This window comes from Phaseolus vulgaris, chromosome 8 (assembly GCF_051622355.1).
Source record: "Phaseolus vulgaris cultivar YP4 chromosome 8, ASM5162235v1, whole genome shotgun sequence".
NCBI lineage: Eukaryota > Viridiplantae > Streptophyta > Magnoliopsida > Fabales > Fabaceae > Phaseolus > Phaseolus vulgaris.
In genome coordinates this window covers 6,763,026-6,782,727 of record NC_143505.1, presented here as the reverse complement: position 1 = coordinate 6,782,727, position 19,702 = coordinate 6,763,026, and the positions used below count along the sequence as shown (strand labels likewise).

At 31.0% G+C, this 19,702-nt stretch overlaps 2 protein-coding genes across 3 annotated transcripts; one reads left to right on the top strand and one right to left on the bottom strand.

Annotated features, from left to right (window-relative positions):
- The first annotated feature begins 3,776 nt into the window (after nucleotides 1–3,776).
- On the top strand, nucleotides 3,777–7,760 carry LOC137823879 (F-box protein At4g00755). The gene is made up of 6 exons (XM_068629188.1): nucleotides 3,777–3,955; nucleotides 4,500–4,697; nucleotides 4,834–5,253; nucleotides 5,344–5,483; nucleotides 6,911–7,029; nucleotides 7,219–7,760. The coding sequence occupies exons 2-6, from the start codon at nucleotides 4,562–4,564 to the stop codon at nucleotides 7,502–7,504; spliced, it is 1,101 nt and encodes a 366-aa protein (XP_068485289.1). The 5' UTR covers nucleotides 3,777–3,955; nucleotides 4,500–4,561; the 3' UTR covers nucleotides 7,505–7,760.
- A 1,922-nt stretch (nucleotides 7,761–9,682) lies between these two features.
- On the bottom strand, nucleotides 9,683–15,092 carry LOC137826738 (peroxisomal membrane protein 11C). 2 transcript variants are annotated; one of them, XM_068632869.1, is made up of 8 exons: nucleotides 14,691–15,092; nucleotides 11,710–11,919; nucleotides 11,256–11,330; nucleotides 11,003–11,077; nucleotides 10,823–10,903; nucleotides 10,648–10,722; nucleotides 10,365–10,538; nucleotides 9,683–10,041 (listed from the first exon to the last, which is right to left on the bottom strand). In XM_068632869.1, exons 2-8 carry the CDS (start codon nucleotides 11,899–11,901, stop codon nucleotides 10,006–10,008), a joined length of 708 nt encoding a protein of 235 aa, XP_068488970.1. In that variant the 5' UTR covers nucleotides 11,902–11,919; nucleotides 14,691–15,092; the 3' UTR covers nucleotides 9,683–10,005. The 2 variants fall into 2 exon arrangements, with proteins under 2 accessions (XP_068488970.1, XP_068488971.1); XM_068632870.2 differs by having other exon boundaries at nucleotides 11,710–11,916; nucleotides 14,691–15,010.
- Between the last annotated feature and the right edge of the window lie 4,610 nt (nucleotides 15,093–19,702).

The following is a 19,702-nucleotide window of genomic DNA, read 5'->3' as shown; positions in this document are numbered from 1 at the left end:
TATTCCTTGCCTTTTATAACCTGACATCCTAAATACAAATTTGGGTTGCTACCAAGTGTTGATTGATACATATATATCCTGCAGCTAATATATACCCACCCATATGACAGATTGAAAATCAATAAAACTCAAAATACATATAAGAGAGTCTAGTCAATGACCCTGCTATTAAAAAACAGAGCTACACAGATGAAAACAGCAGGGAACACCTAGCTCAAATGCGCTTGGATGTTACCTGCTTTGTATACACATACAACAGCACCAAATTGCGTGCTTCTGATATGCTATATAGAGTCTGCTGTGGTATTGGGACCTACCGACAATTGAACATGGCAGAGGCTCAGCACTCACTCCTCATACTTCTGTTGCAAAGATATTGCCCCCATAATTATTGGGTCAGAGAACAAAAGCATTCCTAAAACGTAGCTTTCTCATCAAATCCTGCTAATACCACTATGAGGAACCTATACTCTTCCTCACACTGATCCCTTGACACAGAACATCACTGACTAACCCCACTGTTCCTATTATAACTTGAACCAAATTCTGACTTCCCTATTGCTAGAGCAGGACCTATCTTCATAGAATACACCGGAGTTGACCATGTCATAGATTGAGCCCAAATCACACCAATACAGATATACCCTTCAACAAACTTTGTTTGTCTTTTGTAACAAGTCACTCTACATTTCTACATTGTTGGAGACATCGACTAGAAATTAAAACATTTCATAGTATATAAGTGGGTGCAAAGCTGATCTTATAAGTCGGTTTTAAAAGATTGAGTTAGACTTAAAGTTCACTTCTTAATGTAGTATCAAAGTTGTTTTAGAATTTATTTTAGCGAGAATTTTATGAGCTTATCAGGTTGAGTTAGGTTTAAAGTTCACTTCTTAATACTAACCTTCCATTGACTCCTTCAAAATTAAAAAACGAGAGACTTTCCTCCGACCCCTCCTACATTGTTTTAATTAGGGATATTTTAAACACACAATCGGATTCAAAGAGCAACCGGGTGTGAGAATGGAGTCGTTGATGTACACGCGAAATCCACACCCAAGCCCTCTGCTGAACCCTGCTAAAAAATTCCTCTTCATCCAGCTATTTTAAACATAATCACATTTCTGAGTCCATATATATACTACTAACATATTTGTCTAAACTTTGTTATTATTCTGACCAGGCTGTGAACTGAAAAACTGAACCAAATGATCTTTAACTGAGTTAGGGAAAGATGACATAATCCTAATCCATCTACTGCATATATTCCAAGCTCCCACTGCCACATTTGCATTCAAAGAATAAATGTCTGATGGTCTCAAATTCATGTCCACACATAACACAATTATTACTCCCTACGTGCAACCCTCTTTTGATCAGCCTTTTTATGTAGTTTTTTTTTATAAATCAACTTTTGTTTTATTTGTGAAGGAATCCACTCTGTAGTAGTCATTATAATGACAGTGATGAGCATTGCAAGTCCTTCTTCCCGATTGGTAGGTTAAAGAATATGCTTGCATACCACAATTTTCACACATTCTTTAGTTGTAAATATTAATCGTATTTTCTAATTTTGTGGCCTAATTTCCCCTTTTTCATTTAAAACACTAATTGAAATCTTGTTGACTAAATAAAAAAAACAAAAACTATAAGTTACATCCAATAACTCATCAATGGATAATGTCTCGATAGCGAGTGGCCCGATAAGGCCAACAAACACTCACTAGGATAGGCTCAAAATTTCTTTGATACCATATTACAAAGTGGACTTTAAGCCTAACTCTCAACCTCATAAAATCAGCTTAAGATGTGAGGTTTGCACCTACTTATATACAATGAAATATCCTAATCTCTAGTTGATGTGAAATCTTCAATACACCATTTTCAAGAATACTTATTAGATGATCACTGCTTAAGAGAGGTTCTAGAAAGGAGGAGTAACTATTATTAGGAGACATAAGATACCCCAATAGTCCATTATTTTTTGTGATATTTTTTATGAGAGATATTGATTTTATTAGTCGTTTGACCTATTTCTTTTGGTTAATTAATGTTATATTTTAGTTGGTGTTGTTATATAAAATAAGCTGCAATGTCACACGTCTTATATAAAACAAACATCAAACGCAGGCAACCTTTGAACAAGTAATAACATATTTGGTTATGTTTTAATATTATTTAGCAGTGTATTTCATTTTCAACTATATAACTACATGTTTGAGATTGAAATTGTTATTTTATAGGTTGAGGAATTCTTTCAAAATAGATAACATATTAAAAAGAAAGAAAAAAAAGCTACTAACTTCGAATATGCTGTTGAAGGACACATTTGATTAGGACATGGCTAATGTTGAATAATTAGTTTTTCCATGTCATTTAACAATTGTGTAGAATAACTTGATTTTCAACAATACACTTACAACTTCTAATTAAAATCCGAAGTAAAAACCTTCAAGATCAATGATGAATATTAAACTTGTGGACGTGGGCTTTTACAGCTAGCTATCATCTTCTACTATTCAACTTTCATAAATTTTCCTTCCACCATATCAATTTCAACTTTCAACTCTTGCATCTAATTTATTATTAAAATAATAAAAATGTTTTTGTAAAATAACGAAAATATCTTTCTAAAATAACAAAAATAACCTTAAATAAAAAGGGTGTAGATAAAAAAATACTTCCAGAATTCCTTTTTCAAAATACGTTTTTGGATTTAGATTTCTAGAACACATTTTTAAATTCTGATTTTATTTTCCAAAACACTTTTTTACATTTTGTGTTTTGGATTTTCTTTTTCAAAATACATTTCATTTGGATTTCCATAACACATTTTTTAATTTCAGAAATTATTTTCTAAAATGCTTTTTTAGATTTGGAATGTATTTTTTGCATTTCGGATTTTCTTTTCCAAAATAAATTTTGACTTTTGAATTATAATTTTGAATTCCAAATTTTTAAATCCAAAATAAAAAATAATTTTAAATTTAAAAAAATAATAAAATATAAGTTGAAATTGATATGGTGAAAAAAAACTTCCTACACTTTTGATTTTCTCTAAACTAGGGCTCTTCCCAAAATTTGAAGACGCAAATGTATTTTTTTTATTAAAGAATAAATAATAATTCACACAATAAGTATTAATGTATTTTACTTTTATATAATAAAAAATTACAATATTAATATAAAAAGTTAATTACATTATTTTTTTAAAACTTCATTAATAATTAAATATGTACAATTAAAATTATTAGTGGTTTCTTAAAAAAATATTACATATTAATATTGATTATTTTTTTAAATTATTACATATTAATATTATTTTTTTCTTTAATAAATATATGTGATCATTATTAAAAATTAAATATGTGTTGAATCACCTTAATTGAGATGAAACAAAATTAATAAAATTGAAATTTATAAATGAAAACTATAATTTTTATTATTATATAAACAAATATATTAATATTAATTGTATTAAACTCACTCTTTACCCTTTCACAAATATAAACAACGTTATATAATTTATATCCAATATTTAAAAAAATAAAAAACACATATGGGCATAATCACCTATGCATAATTAATGACTTGGTTAAGGGTAACAATTTAAAAATTAAACGGAGTAATTATTAGTATATGAAAACCAGAAAAATTAATAATTGTAGTAACAATACAACTATACTGTAATTATTGTATAAATACATATTTTATACAATATAGATATTCATACGAGTAGAATTTTGTTTATATTTTACAAAGACATAAAGGAGACAATTCTGAACGGTTTTATTTTGTCTATAAAATAATTGAGCATCAATGAAGCTTTGTGTTTGGTAAGGTTATTCGCCATTCCTTGTTCGTACCAACATCAAACTTACCATTCTCTCTCTATCGTCTACTTCTAGGGTTTCGCTTCTGCAGCAACGGATATGCTTTCTTCTACACATCAAAGGTGTTTTTTCTTTTCTTTTATCTTCAACACAATCACCCATTTGTCCTCTACCCTCAATTTCCCCTGTTTCTTCAGAAATTTCCATTTTTAGTTTTTTTCTCTTTCTATTATATTCAATTTTATTTTCGAAATTTCCCCCCATGTTGTGTTGATTGCGAGAGATTTAACCCAAAAGGTCTGAATTTCATAGCCCATTACTCAATTGGTTTTCATTTTTTTAATATCGCTTGGTTTAGTGCTGGGTTGCTAACGTTTTTCACCCTTCACTTGCAATATGTTCAATCATTTCCTGTTTGTGTCATTGTTTGATTAGCCTGTGGGGTGGAAGAGTTTTCAATCTCTGTATCCCCATTGTTATGCTATAACTTCGATAAAATAAAGGGGGTGAAAATTTCCGAATTTTTTAGATATGGGTGTATTTATTTCAAATTTGGCTTCAACCATTCATGAAAAGGAAGCAATTTGTGCATAAAAAAGTTGTAAAACAAGACCATACTTTTTGTTTTGAGTATCTGTGTTTTACACTATAAAGTGGCTGTTACAGTTGACTTTACGAGGAAATTCAACCCGGCTTGAGAAGATTCCTAATTTTGTTTGTTCACGATCATGTCCACAATGGAATATCATAAAGATTTTATCACCTATCTTGATACTGATACGTGTCTTAAGATACTCATGTGCCTGGATGATCCTGCTGATTTTGTTCGTGTCACCTGTGTCTCGCGATCTTGGAGACACTCTGGTGAGTTATACTAGTTCAAATTATGCTTTTGTTTCTCAACTGTTGCATCAGTTTCATGAAAATTCAATTCTAGTTCCTTGTTGCCTTGAATTATACATTACGTTTCAAATTTGATCAACACTGTTTTGGCTTGCAGTGATTGCAAATGGTCTTTGCAAGCAGCTGTGCTTGAGAATGTTTCCTCAATTATCTAGATTTGCTTTTGTTGTTGAACTGAATCAACATGGAACAAAGGAACATGAAGAGGTTGGATCTAGTTATTCTATGGAATGGCTAGTGCTACAGAGAGAACATAGAGTTTTTTCTTATTTAGGTAAAGCTCTCATGTCATCTGTTGCAATGAATTGCATTGCTAAGACAGTTGGTGCTTCTAGCACTGATAACTTTCCTCAGGAGAGCATTGATAATACACTTGAACCAAGAGATGTCATTTCTGGTAGATATTCCTACTGGTCAAGTGATGGACAAAGTAATCCCAATGTGCCTGAGACATTAACGTACGAATTGGTCTCTCAAATTTGTGTTATTACAGAAATCAATATCCAGCCTTTTCAAGGTGCTCTTTAAAATATTCACAAACGATGACTTGACCCATCTATTCTATACTTTCATTTCCTTTTTGCTAACAATATCATGCCTTTTCTAGCTCACTTTCAGCTGGGGTCACCAATATACTCAGCAAACTCTGTTCGGTTTAAAATGGGTCATCCTAAAGACTCTTTAGATGCTTTCGATGAAGAATTGTTTGTGTGGACCTATACTTCACCGGAGTTTCCAATGTCTCAGGTATTTAACTTACATCTTATCTAGTTTGTCAACTTGTTTTCCAATGAATAATTTCTGTTTCATTGATTGCTCAGTGCTTGTGTGAAAAAGTAGATATTTCCTGTTAAAGGATGCTAACTCTTCTGTAGATTGTACTCGGAAGTTTGTCCCAAATTGTAATAACCCCCTTCTATAACCAGTGAACTCCCTAGTGTTATAAATGTGATGCTTTTGATTGAAGAGAACAGAATATTGAAAAAGTCTTAATGTAACTTAGGCTTATTTTTTAGCATCAGATAAGCAAGACCTGGTTTTATGAATAAATCACCATGTTCATTATTGTTTGTTGTCTTTTGTCATCATCATCTGGTTTATTAGGTCTTTAGTACAGCCACATATTGTCAAATTTATGCATGCACTGTTATGTCTGTACACCATATACTCTCTGCATGATGTTAATTCAAATCTCTTTTAAGTTCTGTTTAAGAAGGTCACATCATATGTGTCATCGGGAGCTTTCATAACTCTTCCCTCTTCTTTACCACATGATATGATGTAATAAGATGTCCACCCATAAGTAAAATTTGCTTCTGTCTCCCAGTTTCCTTTCCATTGTTGAAAATAATGTGAATCATCCTTGGTCTATTGGACGAAACCATGCCAGACACATATCTACATTGAATTTAAATCTAAGAGGATCATTTGCTCCTTCGAAGATTTTCAAATTTTATAATCACTTGATAGGTTGATGCAATACTGGAAAAGCAACCAGATGGCCTTAAATTTCTCTTATCGTGTAGTTGGCTAAAATGATTGAGGTAAATAAATAATTAAAAATTCTACATTCATTTTCAACCAAGAGTACATCAAATCTAACTGTTGGCAATAGATGGTGATTTGGTGGTTATTTTTTATCAAATAAAAAACAGAGTACATCAGATTTAACATACATTGGGTGGGAGGTCAATATACTAGGAAGTGAATCTTCTAATTGGGCCTTTTTCCTATGGTTACTTCACTGGCTCATGTCATTAGCCTTTTAGGTTTCAGAACGGGCGTATTATTCAAATTCCAGCATGACCTGCTATTTGATATTCTCCTATTATTCAAATGGTTACTTCCCTATTCTGTCATTTTCATCCCTAGTGACACTATGCTACTAATTATTTCATTTAGCCATAATATTAAAAATCGTATTTAAGCATCATGTTGACTGATATGGAGGAGTCAATTCCCCAACTGCTATTGTGGGATGGCAGATCGCACATAAAGACTCAAATAAAAATGGTTGCACATTTCATAAATCATAATGAATTATCCAAAGTCACATTCGTATGCAATAAGAAGGAATATTTGGCTGATTCTAAAATTATTAGCATCAATGTTTTGATGATTTTTTTTGTGTATCCCTTTACATAAATTTTAGAGAAAAAAATCCTTGTGAACAGGAAAACCGACTACAGAAGTTCAAGCTTCCAGAACCTGTGCTTTGTATTGGGGGTATCTTGCAGATTGAGCTTTTGGGAAGGGTACAGAGACAAGAAATGGATGGTTTGTTATACATGTGGTGCGTTCTGTTCTTCCTTTTGGTCTCTATTTGTCAAACTTCTTTTGTTGTTGAGGTTTTATGAAACTTAATTAGTGGCAGAGCAGATTCAGTGCTAGGTTTTAATGTCCTTTTTATCTTTAAAAATGTGACACAAGTCATATTACAGATAGTTTTGTTTAGTTCCTTACTTGAAAATTGTGATTGCAGTGTTTCTCATGTTCAAGTTCTGGGAGGCTCATTGTCACCACCGTTCAATGTGGATATTCTTCAGCCCTCTGGAATGTTTGTGTTGAAGAGGGACCAGCTGGCCAACCATCAGCCGGTAGTGACATCTGGAAATGAATCTCAAGATGTTTCCGACGAGCAAAGAGGACTGGGAGATATTCAGCGGATTGTGACTATATTGCGTGCACAAGGAGTAGGAGTCGTGGAAGATGAGTGGGATGAGGATGAATACGATATTGATGATTTTGATCCAGAATTTGCCCTCTGATCTTTGCTTGTTTTTATAATCCCCTCCTAAATAAAGAAAAGGGAAAAAAATTAGAATCTCCCCAGGCGAGGAGTGATTGCATTCCAATTAGTTTTCCTGTTTTCTTTATGTTTACCCTTCAAAAAAATCTGGTCTTTCTCTGCTTTGCTACTCATCTGATTCTAAGAATTTATTTCTCTTGTAGATATCATGTTGGACAAATATTGCGCCTTTTTTATCTGCGGTTTAACATGATGCTTGAAACTTGAGCTCTCAATTATGGGGTTTAACATCTAATGCTCTTTGTTGACAACTTCATTTATCACTAACTATAAGTATAAATTACAAGTATGATAAGCTTATCGAATTTTACAATGATCTTCTTAGAAGTTATATAAATGCTGATTTTTTATTGGTCGACAGCATTAAGGTTTTGCACTTATTAAGTAATAAATAGTGAATGCAAATTGTTTTGTTGAGGGTTTGTTTACCAAAAAAAAGTAATGGTTCATTAAATTATAGAATTAAATAATTTATTTATTTGTGCCTAAATGACAGTTGACTATGTTTCGAATTTAGTATTTGCCTTGCCTTGTCTGTAGACAATTATGAAAGAAAGATAAAAGTAAAAACAATAAACAACAGTTTTTAGAATAAACTAAGATAAGAAAATGTTATCTTTAAACAGGTCTTGCGAAGATAATATTGAGCAAAAGTTAATGAAAAATATGTTCTTGGAATTTCAAAATCTCTTACTAAATTTCACGAAGATTCTACGTGTATTCTTAGACTACTAATTTTATAACTATTTGATTAATAGAATTAAAAAAACTTTAAATATAAATCATTAAATGCATATTTAATTTGATAATTTATTTTCAAAACTTTTCTCATTACCTTTTAAATGCTTTTGAAAATAAATAACTTATTTTGTTTTCCTTCTCAACAAAAATCTCCTTAAGGAATTTTAAAACAAATTTGACAAAGTATAGTCGAAGCTTTTCGGATCTTCATCAAATCTAATAATGATTTTCTTACTTTATAATTTTGGTAATTATTAAATCAAATAACATCCCACTAAATTATTTTGGTAATATTATAATCGAAGTTATAATATTTCACTGAAATATTTATTTTGATCAGATAAAATTCTCTAATTTAATTATTAAAAATTATTTTTTATATAAAAGATTGAGTCCTCGTCCAAATATGTAACTTCATAAATTCAATATTAAGTGGTATAAACCTAATCATCATTAACTTACTAATCATTCAACGAGGTAGATCTTTGGCAACATTTCTAAGTTCTAAATATTCAAGATAATCAAGTAATTTAACGTATAAAATTAATAAATTTACCTTAATAAACAGCTGACAAATTCTATTTAACTAGTTAATTTGTTCAGTCCGATCTAATTTTCAAATCTATTTCTTGACAAGCTGAAAATTAACAAGTTACTAGTAATTTTACTGGTGCAACGGAATTTATTTTAAAAATATACTATATTTATTATATAAATTTTGTTTGATAAAAAAAATTAGAAAACAGTAATAAATAATTTTGATTGCATTTTGTTATCATTGAATAAGCTTCCATTACATCAAAGTAGACAATAGAAGTACTTGTAATTGGTCTCTTAAATAAAAAATCAGAATAAATATAGAAAGTAAAAAATATGCAACACTTAACAAGTTTTTGTGTTGTTATTTAGATTACATTGATATTTGTTTGTGTTCTTATTTAGACTACATTCATATAGTCTTTGAATTTGTACTATGCACGTGAATTTTGAAAAAGAATTAATATTTATTAGTATAAATAAATTTTATAAATAATGAAAGAAATTAATTTTATGTATCATATTTAAACTAAAATAATAATAATAATATTATAAAATAATTATGATAAAAAAAATACTCTAAAATTATATATATTAATTTGAATTGGTTTTTTAGAATGATTTGATATAATGTAATGTGTAGATTTGAGAGATATTAAAAGAATGGTTATTTTAGAATTTTTCTGGTGCTGAGACGTGGAAAAACTTTCCCCCAAAGTAAGTTTCGTTTGTATATATTTTTAGATTGATCTAATCCAATTCAAAAGTGTCTTGACACCAACCCCATTTCACTGACCATTCATTCATCTGTTCAACACAGAACACCACAATTAACCTTTTATAAACATCAAATGAGTCCTTTTATTGAGAAATTCATCGCATTCATTTTCTCCTTCAAAGACCAATTTGATGTTATCTGAAGAACCGTTTTGACAACACAATAAAACATTGAAGGGAAGGGGTGAAATAATTTGCTGTTGGATGTCTTTTGGCTGACAAATATGTATGTGATTATGGAGCAACATATTATTGTTGCATTGCATAGATACCCTACACAGCAGTTTTTGGGAGCAATTGTGACTGATGAAAATTGGTCTCACCAACTAACACTTTCTGACCAATTCATATAATTATTTGACTACAATGAGACCTCGTCAGAACCATTCTATTATTCCCCATACTTCACGAAGTTTTGGATTTGGCCGGAGCAGGAAGCAGCTGCATTGCAGAAACCAGAAATTCTTGTTAGTGAAACTGCTACTCCTAAGAATGTTAAGAACCCAGGAAAGAAAAACCATAACCTTCAAACGATCAACAGACACAACTATTACAAAACTTAATTTGAAACGTTGCTAATGTGGTTCTACTGTCTTTGAGAAAAAGTTATCAAGAACTCATTTTGTCTGCAATTTTTGGCTCTTGGTCAATAGTTGCAAAAAGGTTATTGTTTGTGAGGACATATAGATCATGGATACAAGGTTTTAGGGACGGAAAATAGAAGCACAGAGGAAGAAGCATGCTACAATTATACTAGCAAGTACCTGATAGCAAGATATTAGAGATGATACAAATCCAAATGCCCCAGTAACACGTGGAGTAACAGTCTTGGGTGCCAGTTGAAGCAGTCCAACTGCTACTACCATATCAATTCCTGCTTTGATAAGTGATAGAGTCCTCTCATTTGACTTGTTTAGTTTGCCACGGTATTGCTCATCCTGCAGACATAAGTAATTAAATACTCAGAAAAGTAACGCAATCACGGTCCAAAAGTAAAACAAAAAACAGAAAGTTTGAAGAATTTGGACACGTGCATGGACAACATACATCATATTTATTCTTGTTCTTGAGTTCTTTCTCTAATTTCTTCATTGATGCAGAGAGTCTTCCAAGCTCCCCAAGCTGATCAAAGTAAAACATATTACAAGGGTAAACAGTGAAGAAACTTGAGGGCATAAATGCTCGCATGTTAGAATCAATGAAGGTAGGTAAAGCTACAAACCTCAACCAAGGTACTGCACGCCGAGGAACCCAGCCAACAAAAAAGAGATATCCGGCCAATTAAATCTGTGCGTTCTTTATTCTGTAGTTAGACGCAAAACTCTTACACACTGCTAGATGATTTCTATATAATACAGAAACGAACATGACGCCAAAGAAAACATATTTTATTATTTCCTACCTGGTAGATTCCAGATCTGCCAAGCCACACAATTTGATCAAGAAACAAGAAAGTGGAGAGAAGTGCATTCTTGGACTGAAATATAAAACAAAGATGAAAAAACTTGGTTGGGAAGAGAAACCTTGTTATAGGTAGCCAACTAAGTTTCCTGATGGAAATTAGTCATCAGCAAAATCAGTAGGCACGTTACACTTATAATATAGTAACCAAAAAAAAGATGAGAAAAGATTAAATGTTCTTGCAGTTCTCATACCTTTCCCAACAGAATTAGGGGCAGGGGAGTGCCCTGTGGTGTTGGACTTATCAAAGCATGTAGGTCATTGACAAACTGCAAATTAAAGAGTGAAGAGTACTGGTCATTGCATGAACTCAATAGTTTGAAACACCTAATTTTTTTGCCAAAAATGACTGTTCGAATTTTATAACTGGCTAATACTATAAAAAAAAATTACAATATTTGACTGTGTTTGATTTATCCTTTTCTCTGATTATGACCTTGGAACCCAAAAAAACGAGAAAACTATGCATACTACATGTTTCTAGTCTTTTTCTAAACAAATCAATCAAAGGGGATACATATAAGGAAAATTATACAAAAGAATGAAATATCATTATACAGAAGCTTCCTAAGTGAGAAAAAGAAAATATGAAGTTATGAACAGATGAAAAAAAATGTTTCAAAACTCGGAAATTAAAAATAACCTAACCTTAAAGAGACGGAAGACCTTTCGTGCCAAGCTGGTTGTCTTGTCTACATTCTGAGCAGTACCAGGTTCCCCGTTACTCACAAATTTGGAACCATACTGAATTGCCCTGCATATTTTGTCTCTTGTTTCAGCCTTGCCCAAATATAAAACAAGAAGACCAAGTTCAGCCCTTGTTGCATCCAACGTACTCATCTTCTACACTAATTGCTGCTATATAACAAAATGACACCACAGTTCATGTCAACTAAATTAGGAAAAGGAGTAGGTGATGTAAAGAGTGATATTGTCATATTAAATATGGAGGTGATGGCGTTCAGAGCTCTCACTTGATGCAGCAATATTTTGCAAAGAGTTTTTGTTTTTAAAAGAAAAAGGTGTCAGATTAACTTGTTAAACACTCCAACTCATAAACTAAATGCTACTAATATTAAAACAGTAAGAACTAAGTTATTATCATAATTTTAAAAATTATGAAAATCTTTCTGAGAATTACAATTTAGCACCTCCACAAATACTTCATCAAGATCACAGAAGCGCGATAATCAATTAGCTGGAACATTTAGTAGACCTTCCACTTATCTAAGTGACATCATTCATGCGATACTGTCTAGTTTGAGTTTCTATAATGAATGTGCATTTGAAAACTCATCCTTCTTGCAAACATGAAATCGAATAGTAACACCGTTTGTATTTAAAAATTGAAGAACACAAGGCAAACACAATTTCATCAGATTTCAATTTACTACTAAATAAAATCATTTTTCTTTTCATTTTCATTCATTCTCTCAATCTCCATGAAAGGAACTAAACAATAGTATACTGAGAATGTTAAATTATAGTATGTATATAACCTGTAAAGGTCCAATTCTAACCTATTGGGGCATACAATCTTCAACTACAATAGCTTCAAAGCTCAAGTGGTAGGTAAAATATGGGGACAAAATCATGAAGTAGGTTCTACCACCTCACAAACACAGAGTAACAGCCCCTCAATTCTGTAAAAAACTACTTTATCAGATCAGATCAGGATCTGTTAATTTAGTTGGGAAACTAGAAAATATTCATTTATATAAAATCATCGTGAAAAAAAAAAAACTAAATTGAGAATGAAAATTTATGTATACACATTCTAAAAACAAAGTTGTTAAGCTTTATAGTTCTCATAATGAATACTAAGAAACACAAATTTGTTAATCTCCACCCTACCAAAGTCCTAGTTGTTCCTTGCTTGAATATTCCTCAATTTCCTCAAACCACAAATCCATTCTCACAAATACTGTTTAGAGCATAGTTATCAGAATATTACAATTCACTATTTGAGTCTTATGGTTTGATACATATTGGTTGTCTAACCTATTTGTATCACCAAAAGAAATTTAAATGATTTTGTATCTTATGATACATAAATGAACCTATGTAATTTGTATCAACTATACAATTCAATGATTTGTATGTTTCTATCTTTTCACCAATTCCCATGAAAAGAAAATGAGATTAAATGTGTATTGAATAGGAATTTGAAAGAACACTTGTGAACATATCCTATTTGATTATTTCACCTTTCTTTGTCACAAAATCATTCAATACATGTAGTTCATTTAGCTATTCAATTGTTTTGTATTCATTCTTCTAAAATAAAGACTTCACAAACTTAGATATAACTAATAGTTTTTTTTGTATGACTTCTGCTTAAGTTGTTTTATCTATCTCTACTTTAAATTATTTACATTGAATATTATATATCATCTGTATATATTTGAAGTAATTTTTCATTGTACCTGAATTTAATGATAGAAAATATAGTTGGCAATTCAAAATTGGAATCTCAATTCAATAACCTTTTCAAAGCACTCAAGCAGCCACTAATTGACCATCTAATCCTCCTCAACAACAAAAGGTTTTTTTCCACTAAGTGGCGTCAGCTATCAAACAATACAATTGTGTTCTTCATAAACAAGAAGACATCTCCTAAACTGTCACCCTTGGAAATAAATAGGGTAAGTGATAATAAGAAGATATTTGGTGAGGGCAGCTCAGCAGAAAAGAATAAAATTCCATACTTATTGTATTAGTGCTTCCAAATGTGACTACTTTAGATCACATCTTGCAAGGTTTAAGAGGTATTTTTGAAACTCTATGGTAGGGAAATTTACACATTTTGTTATATAGAATCACTAAACCACTATTTTCTATGAATCTGTTGTTCTTCGGCATACCAACAAATATGACGAATAAATTAGAACGACTGCACGAATACTCTACCTCTAACTTTAGATAGCTTCAATAGAATAGGATTTGAAAAGAATTATTTTCAAGTTCAAAGCCAAGAGAAGAGAGGGTTTATTTGCGAGAATAAAAAAAAAAACAAGACAAACTTCTGCATATTGACCAGGTCTCCAGGGTACTTAGCAGTTAGAATTCACCCAAAACAACAACCATCAGGTTTATCTAGGTAAAAATATGGAAAACATCAAATCCAAGTTTCTCCATTAATCAGGATTAAGATTCATGTTGTCAAAACAAAAAGGCTTAACTCAATTACGCCATGTTTGGCACGTGATATAGGATAAAGGAGGAAGAGAATCAATCCATCTAAACTACCCCGAAGTCCAGTTACACCAATCCCCTTCCTATGTTTTAACAACAACCACATCTTCAAATCTTCGATTTCCCTCATCGTTTCTATCATTTCCAAAGCAACCAACCACACTACGAACAACACAACATTCACAACAACAATAAATAGCCAACCCAGCAAGTCAAATCATACGACCCTATGAAATCAACACCCCTTTAAGTTGACCCAAAATCAAAACTCCCAAACCCCATCTTCAAAGATTGCAACTTTAGTATCTCAAGCTGCAAGGTCAAAGGATCAAACAACTGGGGCACGTGAATTCCCAACACTAATTAAACGAATAAAAAGACACAATAGTGTGTGTGTGTGAGAGAGAGAGAGAGAGAGAGAGAGAGAAGAGTACCAAACCAAGGTTGTTTGGGGATGGGAATTGTGCTGGGGAATCGGAATTGAGAGAGGAAGCTTTTTGGTTTGGGCCTGTACTACGGTAGATAGAGTTGTGATAAGGGCTTGTTTGGTCCTCTCTTTTCGGAGCAACCAAACAAATGGAAATGTTAATCTAACACCGTTCGATGATTCCAATGTCAACGTGCCACGCGTTGAAAGTTCTTAACTCCGTTTGATTGGGCTTGGATTGGATCAGTATCGTGAAGAGATTCAACACAACTGGGTCGCTTTGGTTCTTGCCACACGCACCCCAACAGCCTCCACTATGCCGTGACGTAAAAGCTTATCTTTTTACAAAATAAACAAATAAATTTGTTTTGAATGGAGATGATAATGGTTACACCGTGGATTGTGGATCGCTGATAAACGAACAAGAATGTTAATAAATTAATCACATTTCTTCATTTCCTACCATATCACTTTTAAAACGTATGATTACTTTACCAAAATAATTTTCTCATAAATTAAAATTAATTAATACACATATTAAAAAACAAACTTTTGAAAAGCTTCTAAGTACTAAATAGCTTCTATAAATGGTTTCTGTTTCAATTAACTTTTATCTTATTGATAAAAATTATAATAAATATTTTACACCAATAATATAGTTACTCAAAATGTTATAATATGCATATTAGTTATAATATTATATTAATTATAGAATTTATATTAATTATAATTATAAAATCCAGTTTTGATATGAACACAAATAAAAAATATTTTCACAAAATCAAATCAAAACTAAAATTAACTTTTATTATTGTTAATATTATTATTTAATAAATTTATTTTAATTATTATTAAATATGTAATTTTTTATTATTATTATTGTTTATAATTTTTTTATTATTATTATTCCTATTTTAAATTTTAAATATATTACTATTATTCATATTCATAGTTTTTACATTTACATTACTAATTTATTTTCTTTTACTATTATTATATAAATACATTTATATTATTATTATATAAATATGTTTATTTTATTACTATTATATTATATTATTAAAATTAATTATTTTATTTTTATTTGATTATAAATATATAATTTTTTATTATAATATATAAAGTGTTATTTTATATGTGTATAAAAAATTATTTAAGGGCAATATATTTCACTATAGCTTACTCTGCAAATCGCTTGGGACATGAGAGGATGGAGAAAAGGTAAATTCCTGCTTTTCTACACTCACATTTCCACTCGGATAACCAAATACAAACACATATGATATGTTCCTTTCTTTCTTTGTCAATAATAAAACACTGGAAACAAACACATCTTTATAGTTGAGTAATGAGTTTATCTTTAATATACTAAATTTTTTATATATCCTTTTGCTTAGGTTCTTATAGGAACTTTTCTTTTATTTATTTATATAAGTTTGGTCTTATCTTTCATGTCTTTTTTTTTTTCTTTTATGTTATGTTTCATGTAATAACATATGATTGATAGTGTAAGGGGTGTTTCTCTAGATTTTTGTTATTTTATTATCTCATGGTATCGAGACTCGTCTAATTATTTATTTAAGGAATAATTACCTTTTTTGTCCCTATACTTTTTGTCAATATTTAATTTACTACAGTAATTTCTACATAAATCAATTTGGTCCCAAGATTTTTAAAAAATGTACATCCTTTTGTTAAGTTTACACCAATGACGTTAAGTGTTGATGACATGACACACATAGTGACATTGGTTTGCACACTTGGACTGTGCAGTTTGAACACCTAATATTGCGACATTATTTTATATGGATTTTTTTTTTATATTTTAACTTTTAGGAAGAATGAAATGGGAGGAAAGGAGATTGAAGAAGAAGGGAAGCATGAGAATGACTATTAGCGATGATGCACAACACCACTCTCCCTCAATCCTTGATGCCCTTCTTTGTGAAGAGTGTGACACCTTCGAGGAGGATTTGGATGCATACGACGGTGATTGTGAACGAAGACCCATATGAGAACATGCAATCCTTGCCTTTGATTTTGCTGCAATCTGTCTTTGGTTTTGCTGCAATATGTCTTTGGTTTTGCTGCATAATGATCTTTGTCTTTTGGACCTTCAAGTAGGCTTTTGAATTTAAGATGAATCCTAAGATGATCTTCAAGTTGCCTTTTGAATTCAAGAATCCAAATTGCCAACAGTGTACCACAAACATGAAAGTGAAGAATACCTAAGCTTAAGAATCAAGAATCCAAATTGCCAACACTACACCACAATCAAGAATTCAAATCTCCTAAATCCCAAATTGCAATTAAACAAATCCTAATCTCTTTTTTCCAATTTCATTATGTTTAATCTTTCAAACCCTCTAATTGCCACGTCACAAAATCTTATTATAAATGTGTGCTCTTCTTTATGTCACATTATCAACACTTAACGTTGTTGGTAGAAATTTAACAAAAGGAACTAACTTACGCACATCTAAAAAATAATACTGTAGTAAATTGAATATTGACCCTAAATGTAGGGACAAGAAAGATAATTACACCTTATTTTAAATATCATATTTTTTTTTTATAATTTAAAGGAATGCATAAATAAAAGTAAAGTAAAAGTAAATATTTTTTAATGAACTTGGAAAAGAAGGTTACCTTTACTCTATTATTATTTTTACATTTTTTTTATATGTTTAAAGGATGTGTACATATTATTAGTTAAGACAAATATGACATATCTTAATAGTTATTACTTTATGTGATCCTCGACAATGTCATAAATATGTCTGTTGAAAAAGTAACAATGAGTCTTATGGTTTTAGGTAAAGTAATATGTCTTATTGTCTATGTTAAGTTTATTAAGCTTGATATTTAAAGCTAATGAAGACCTTACTCACTTGTATATTTTTCTTTGATATGTACCTACCATACAAATAGAAGTAGAACCTATTCGGTAAGAATTGTCTAAGAAAATTTTGGAAAATCTTTTCTAAAATATTAACTTATTAAGAACTTAGTTTTAATAATCTTAAATAAAAATGTATTTTACTGTACAAAATTTATATATTTTTATAATATATTATAAAGATATAAAATGTTGACTAACATGTAAATCTAAAAATAGTTATGTTATAATTAATATTTAGGATGTTATAGTCATTACTTTATCGACTTCCACGATCACTTACGGCAATTGCAAACAAAAGTTAAAATGTTTTTTGAATTTGGTTAACAATCTATATAATTTTGTTGTGGCTTCATGGTGATGGATTTTGTAACATTCCAAAATTTTACCCATATATAATAAAATAAAAGTAAAACAAACACTATCTACTTAACATATGAACATATATAACTATCTTATAATTGTATCTAAAAAAAATATCCCTCTTCATAGAGATTTTAATATATACATCAAAAGTTTTAAAAACAAACAGAGCATTCAAATTAAAATTTTCACATCATCCCGCTGCTTACTTAGGAGCTCTATTACCTGCAGTCTCATCTGCTCCCGTGTACAACACGATCATCACAGATAAAGAAACAAACACAAAAAAAATAACAGGGTAAGCTAGCTATAACAAAATTTTCTATATAATTTAAATTTCAAATTGATACACAAAATTCATAAATTCTCATACAATTTCTCAAACATTTCACATAACCATCAAGTGTCTATCACGTTCATCATCCACATTACTCCTGTCAGATTTCTACTCACTCACATACTCAGACACTTGACTCTACTTCTGGAAGACTCGTGTATTGAAATTAGCATCCAGAGACCTGCACCTGTCATACTACTGCTGTGAAACCCACACAGCCATGCGCATAATTATCTCATTATCTCATCATCTCATCATCTTCATATGACAGGGTAAATCCATTTGATCTGCTCTCAGTTCTTTCAAACCTCAGACTCAGCCAAATGAACCTCCTTCGACTCTCATCAACTGAATAACTTCATCTATGTGATTCCACTATATCAGTAGAGTCAAGATCGTCTCATTCATAGGACACTCACAAATCAATACACCCTAATAACAATCTCAACACGGTATTTTCTTTCCTGAAAATACTATGTCTTGATCACACTTTAGCCTCATTACATACATCATTTAACATATAAATGCACCACTCAATCACATCATATTTAAACTTTTTAAACAATCCAAATATATCTCAAACTTTACTTAAATACATAATTAATTCCAAATATATGCTCTTTAAATCAATCATCATTTAAAATCAAACCACCACTTCTCATCAAACATCTCATTAAGTAATTCAACAAAATATTCTAAAACAAGTTCAACTCATTTATATTATTATTCAAACACTTTCAATTCTCAATCACAAACACCTTCAACAACTTATTCACCTTAAAATCAATATAAAATATTCAAAGTCAACTATTTTAGTCAATATATTATTTTACTCTTCAAAAGAGACAATCCTGGTCACCCCACATCCAGAATCTTCTAACCTAGGGTTTTAATTAAAAGAATAAGACTAGCTTCCCTTACCTGGACTTGAGCAGATGCTCACTAAGAGCTCCAACCCACCAAAAGCTTAAGGATAATCTAACCTGCACCACAAAGTCCTGATCACAAATCTAACTATATCACTAGGACCCTGATCTAACAGAGACTAATTCTGAAGTTAAAAACCTCACATGCAAACTTAAACTAAAAGACACCCTAACCAGATCAAAACTAACTCAGAAAATGAGCCAAAAATGAACTTACTCTATCTAAGATTCTGATCAGGCAATCTCGTAGAGTTCACTGCCAGGAGTCCAATGGCAGACTCCGATCGTCAAACTGATGAGCGAAGAAATCAGAATCTTAGATAGAAGGGAGAGGAAAGGAAAAGGGAACAAAAATGAACTTACTCTATCAAAGAGATTCTGATCGGGCAGTCTTGTAGATCTCGCTGCCAGAAGTCTAATGGTGGACTCCGATCGTCAGAATCTTAGAGTGAAGGGAGAGAAAAGGAAAATGAAACTTCTAGAGAGATAATGGT

Excerpts from the sequence above, each read along its gene's own strand:
- LOC137823879 (XM_068629188.1), top strand. The coding sequence starts at position 4,562 with ATGTCCACAATGGAATATCATAAAGATTTTATCACCTATCTTGATACT. Across the intron at positions 5,254-5,343 it reads CAATATCCAGCCTTTTCAAG|CTCACTTTCAGCTGGGGTCA; the intron begins GTGCTCTTTAAA and ends TGCCTTTTCTAG. Across the intron at positions 5,484-6,910 it reads CGGAGTTTCCAATGTCTCAG|GAAAACCGACTACAGAAGTT; the intron begins GTATTTAACTTA and ends CCTTGTGAACAG.
- LOC137826738 (XM_068632869.1), bottom strand. The coding sequence starts at position 11,901 with ATGAGTACGTTGGATGCAACAAGGGCTGAACTTGGTCTTCTTGTTTTA. Across the intron at positions 10,723-10,822 it reads CGTGCAGTACCTTGGTTGAG|CTTGGGGAGCTTGGAAGACT; the intron begins GTTTGTAGCTTT and ends TACTTTGATCAG. Across the intron at positions 10,042-10,364 it reads CTCTAATATCTTGCTATCAG|CTGCTTCCTGCTCCGGCCAA; the intron begins GTACTTGCTAGT and ends TCTGCAATGCAG.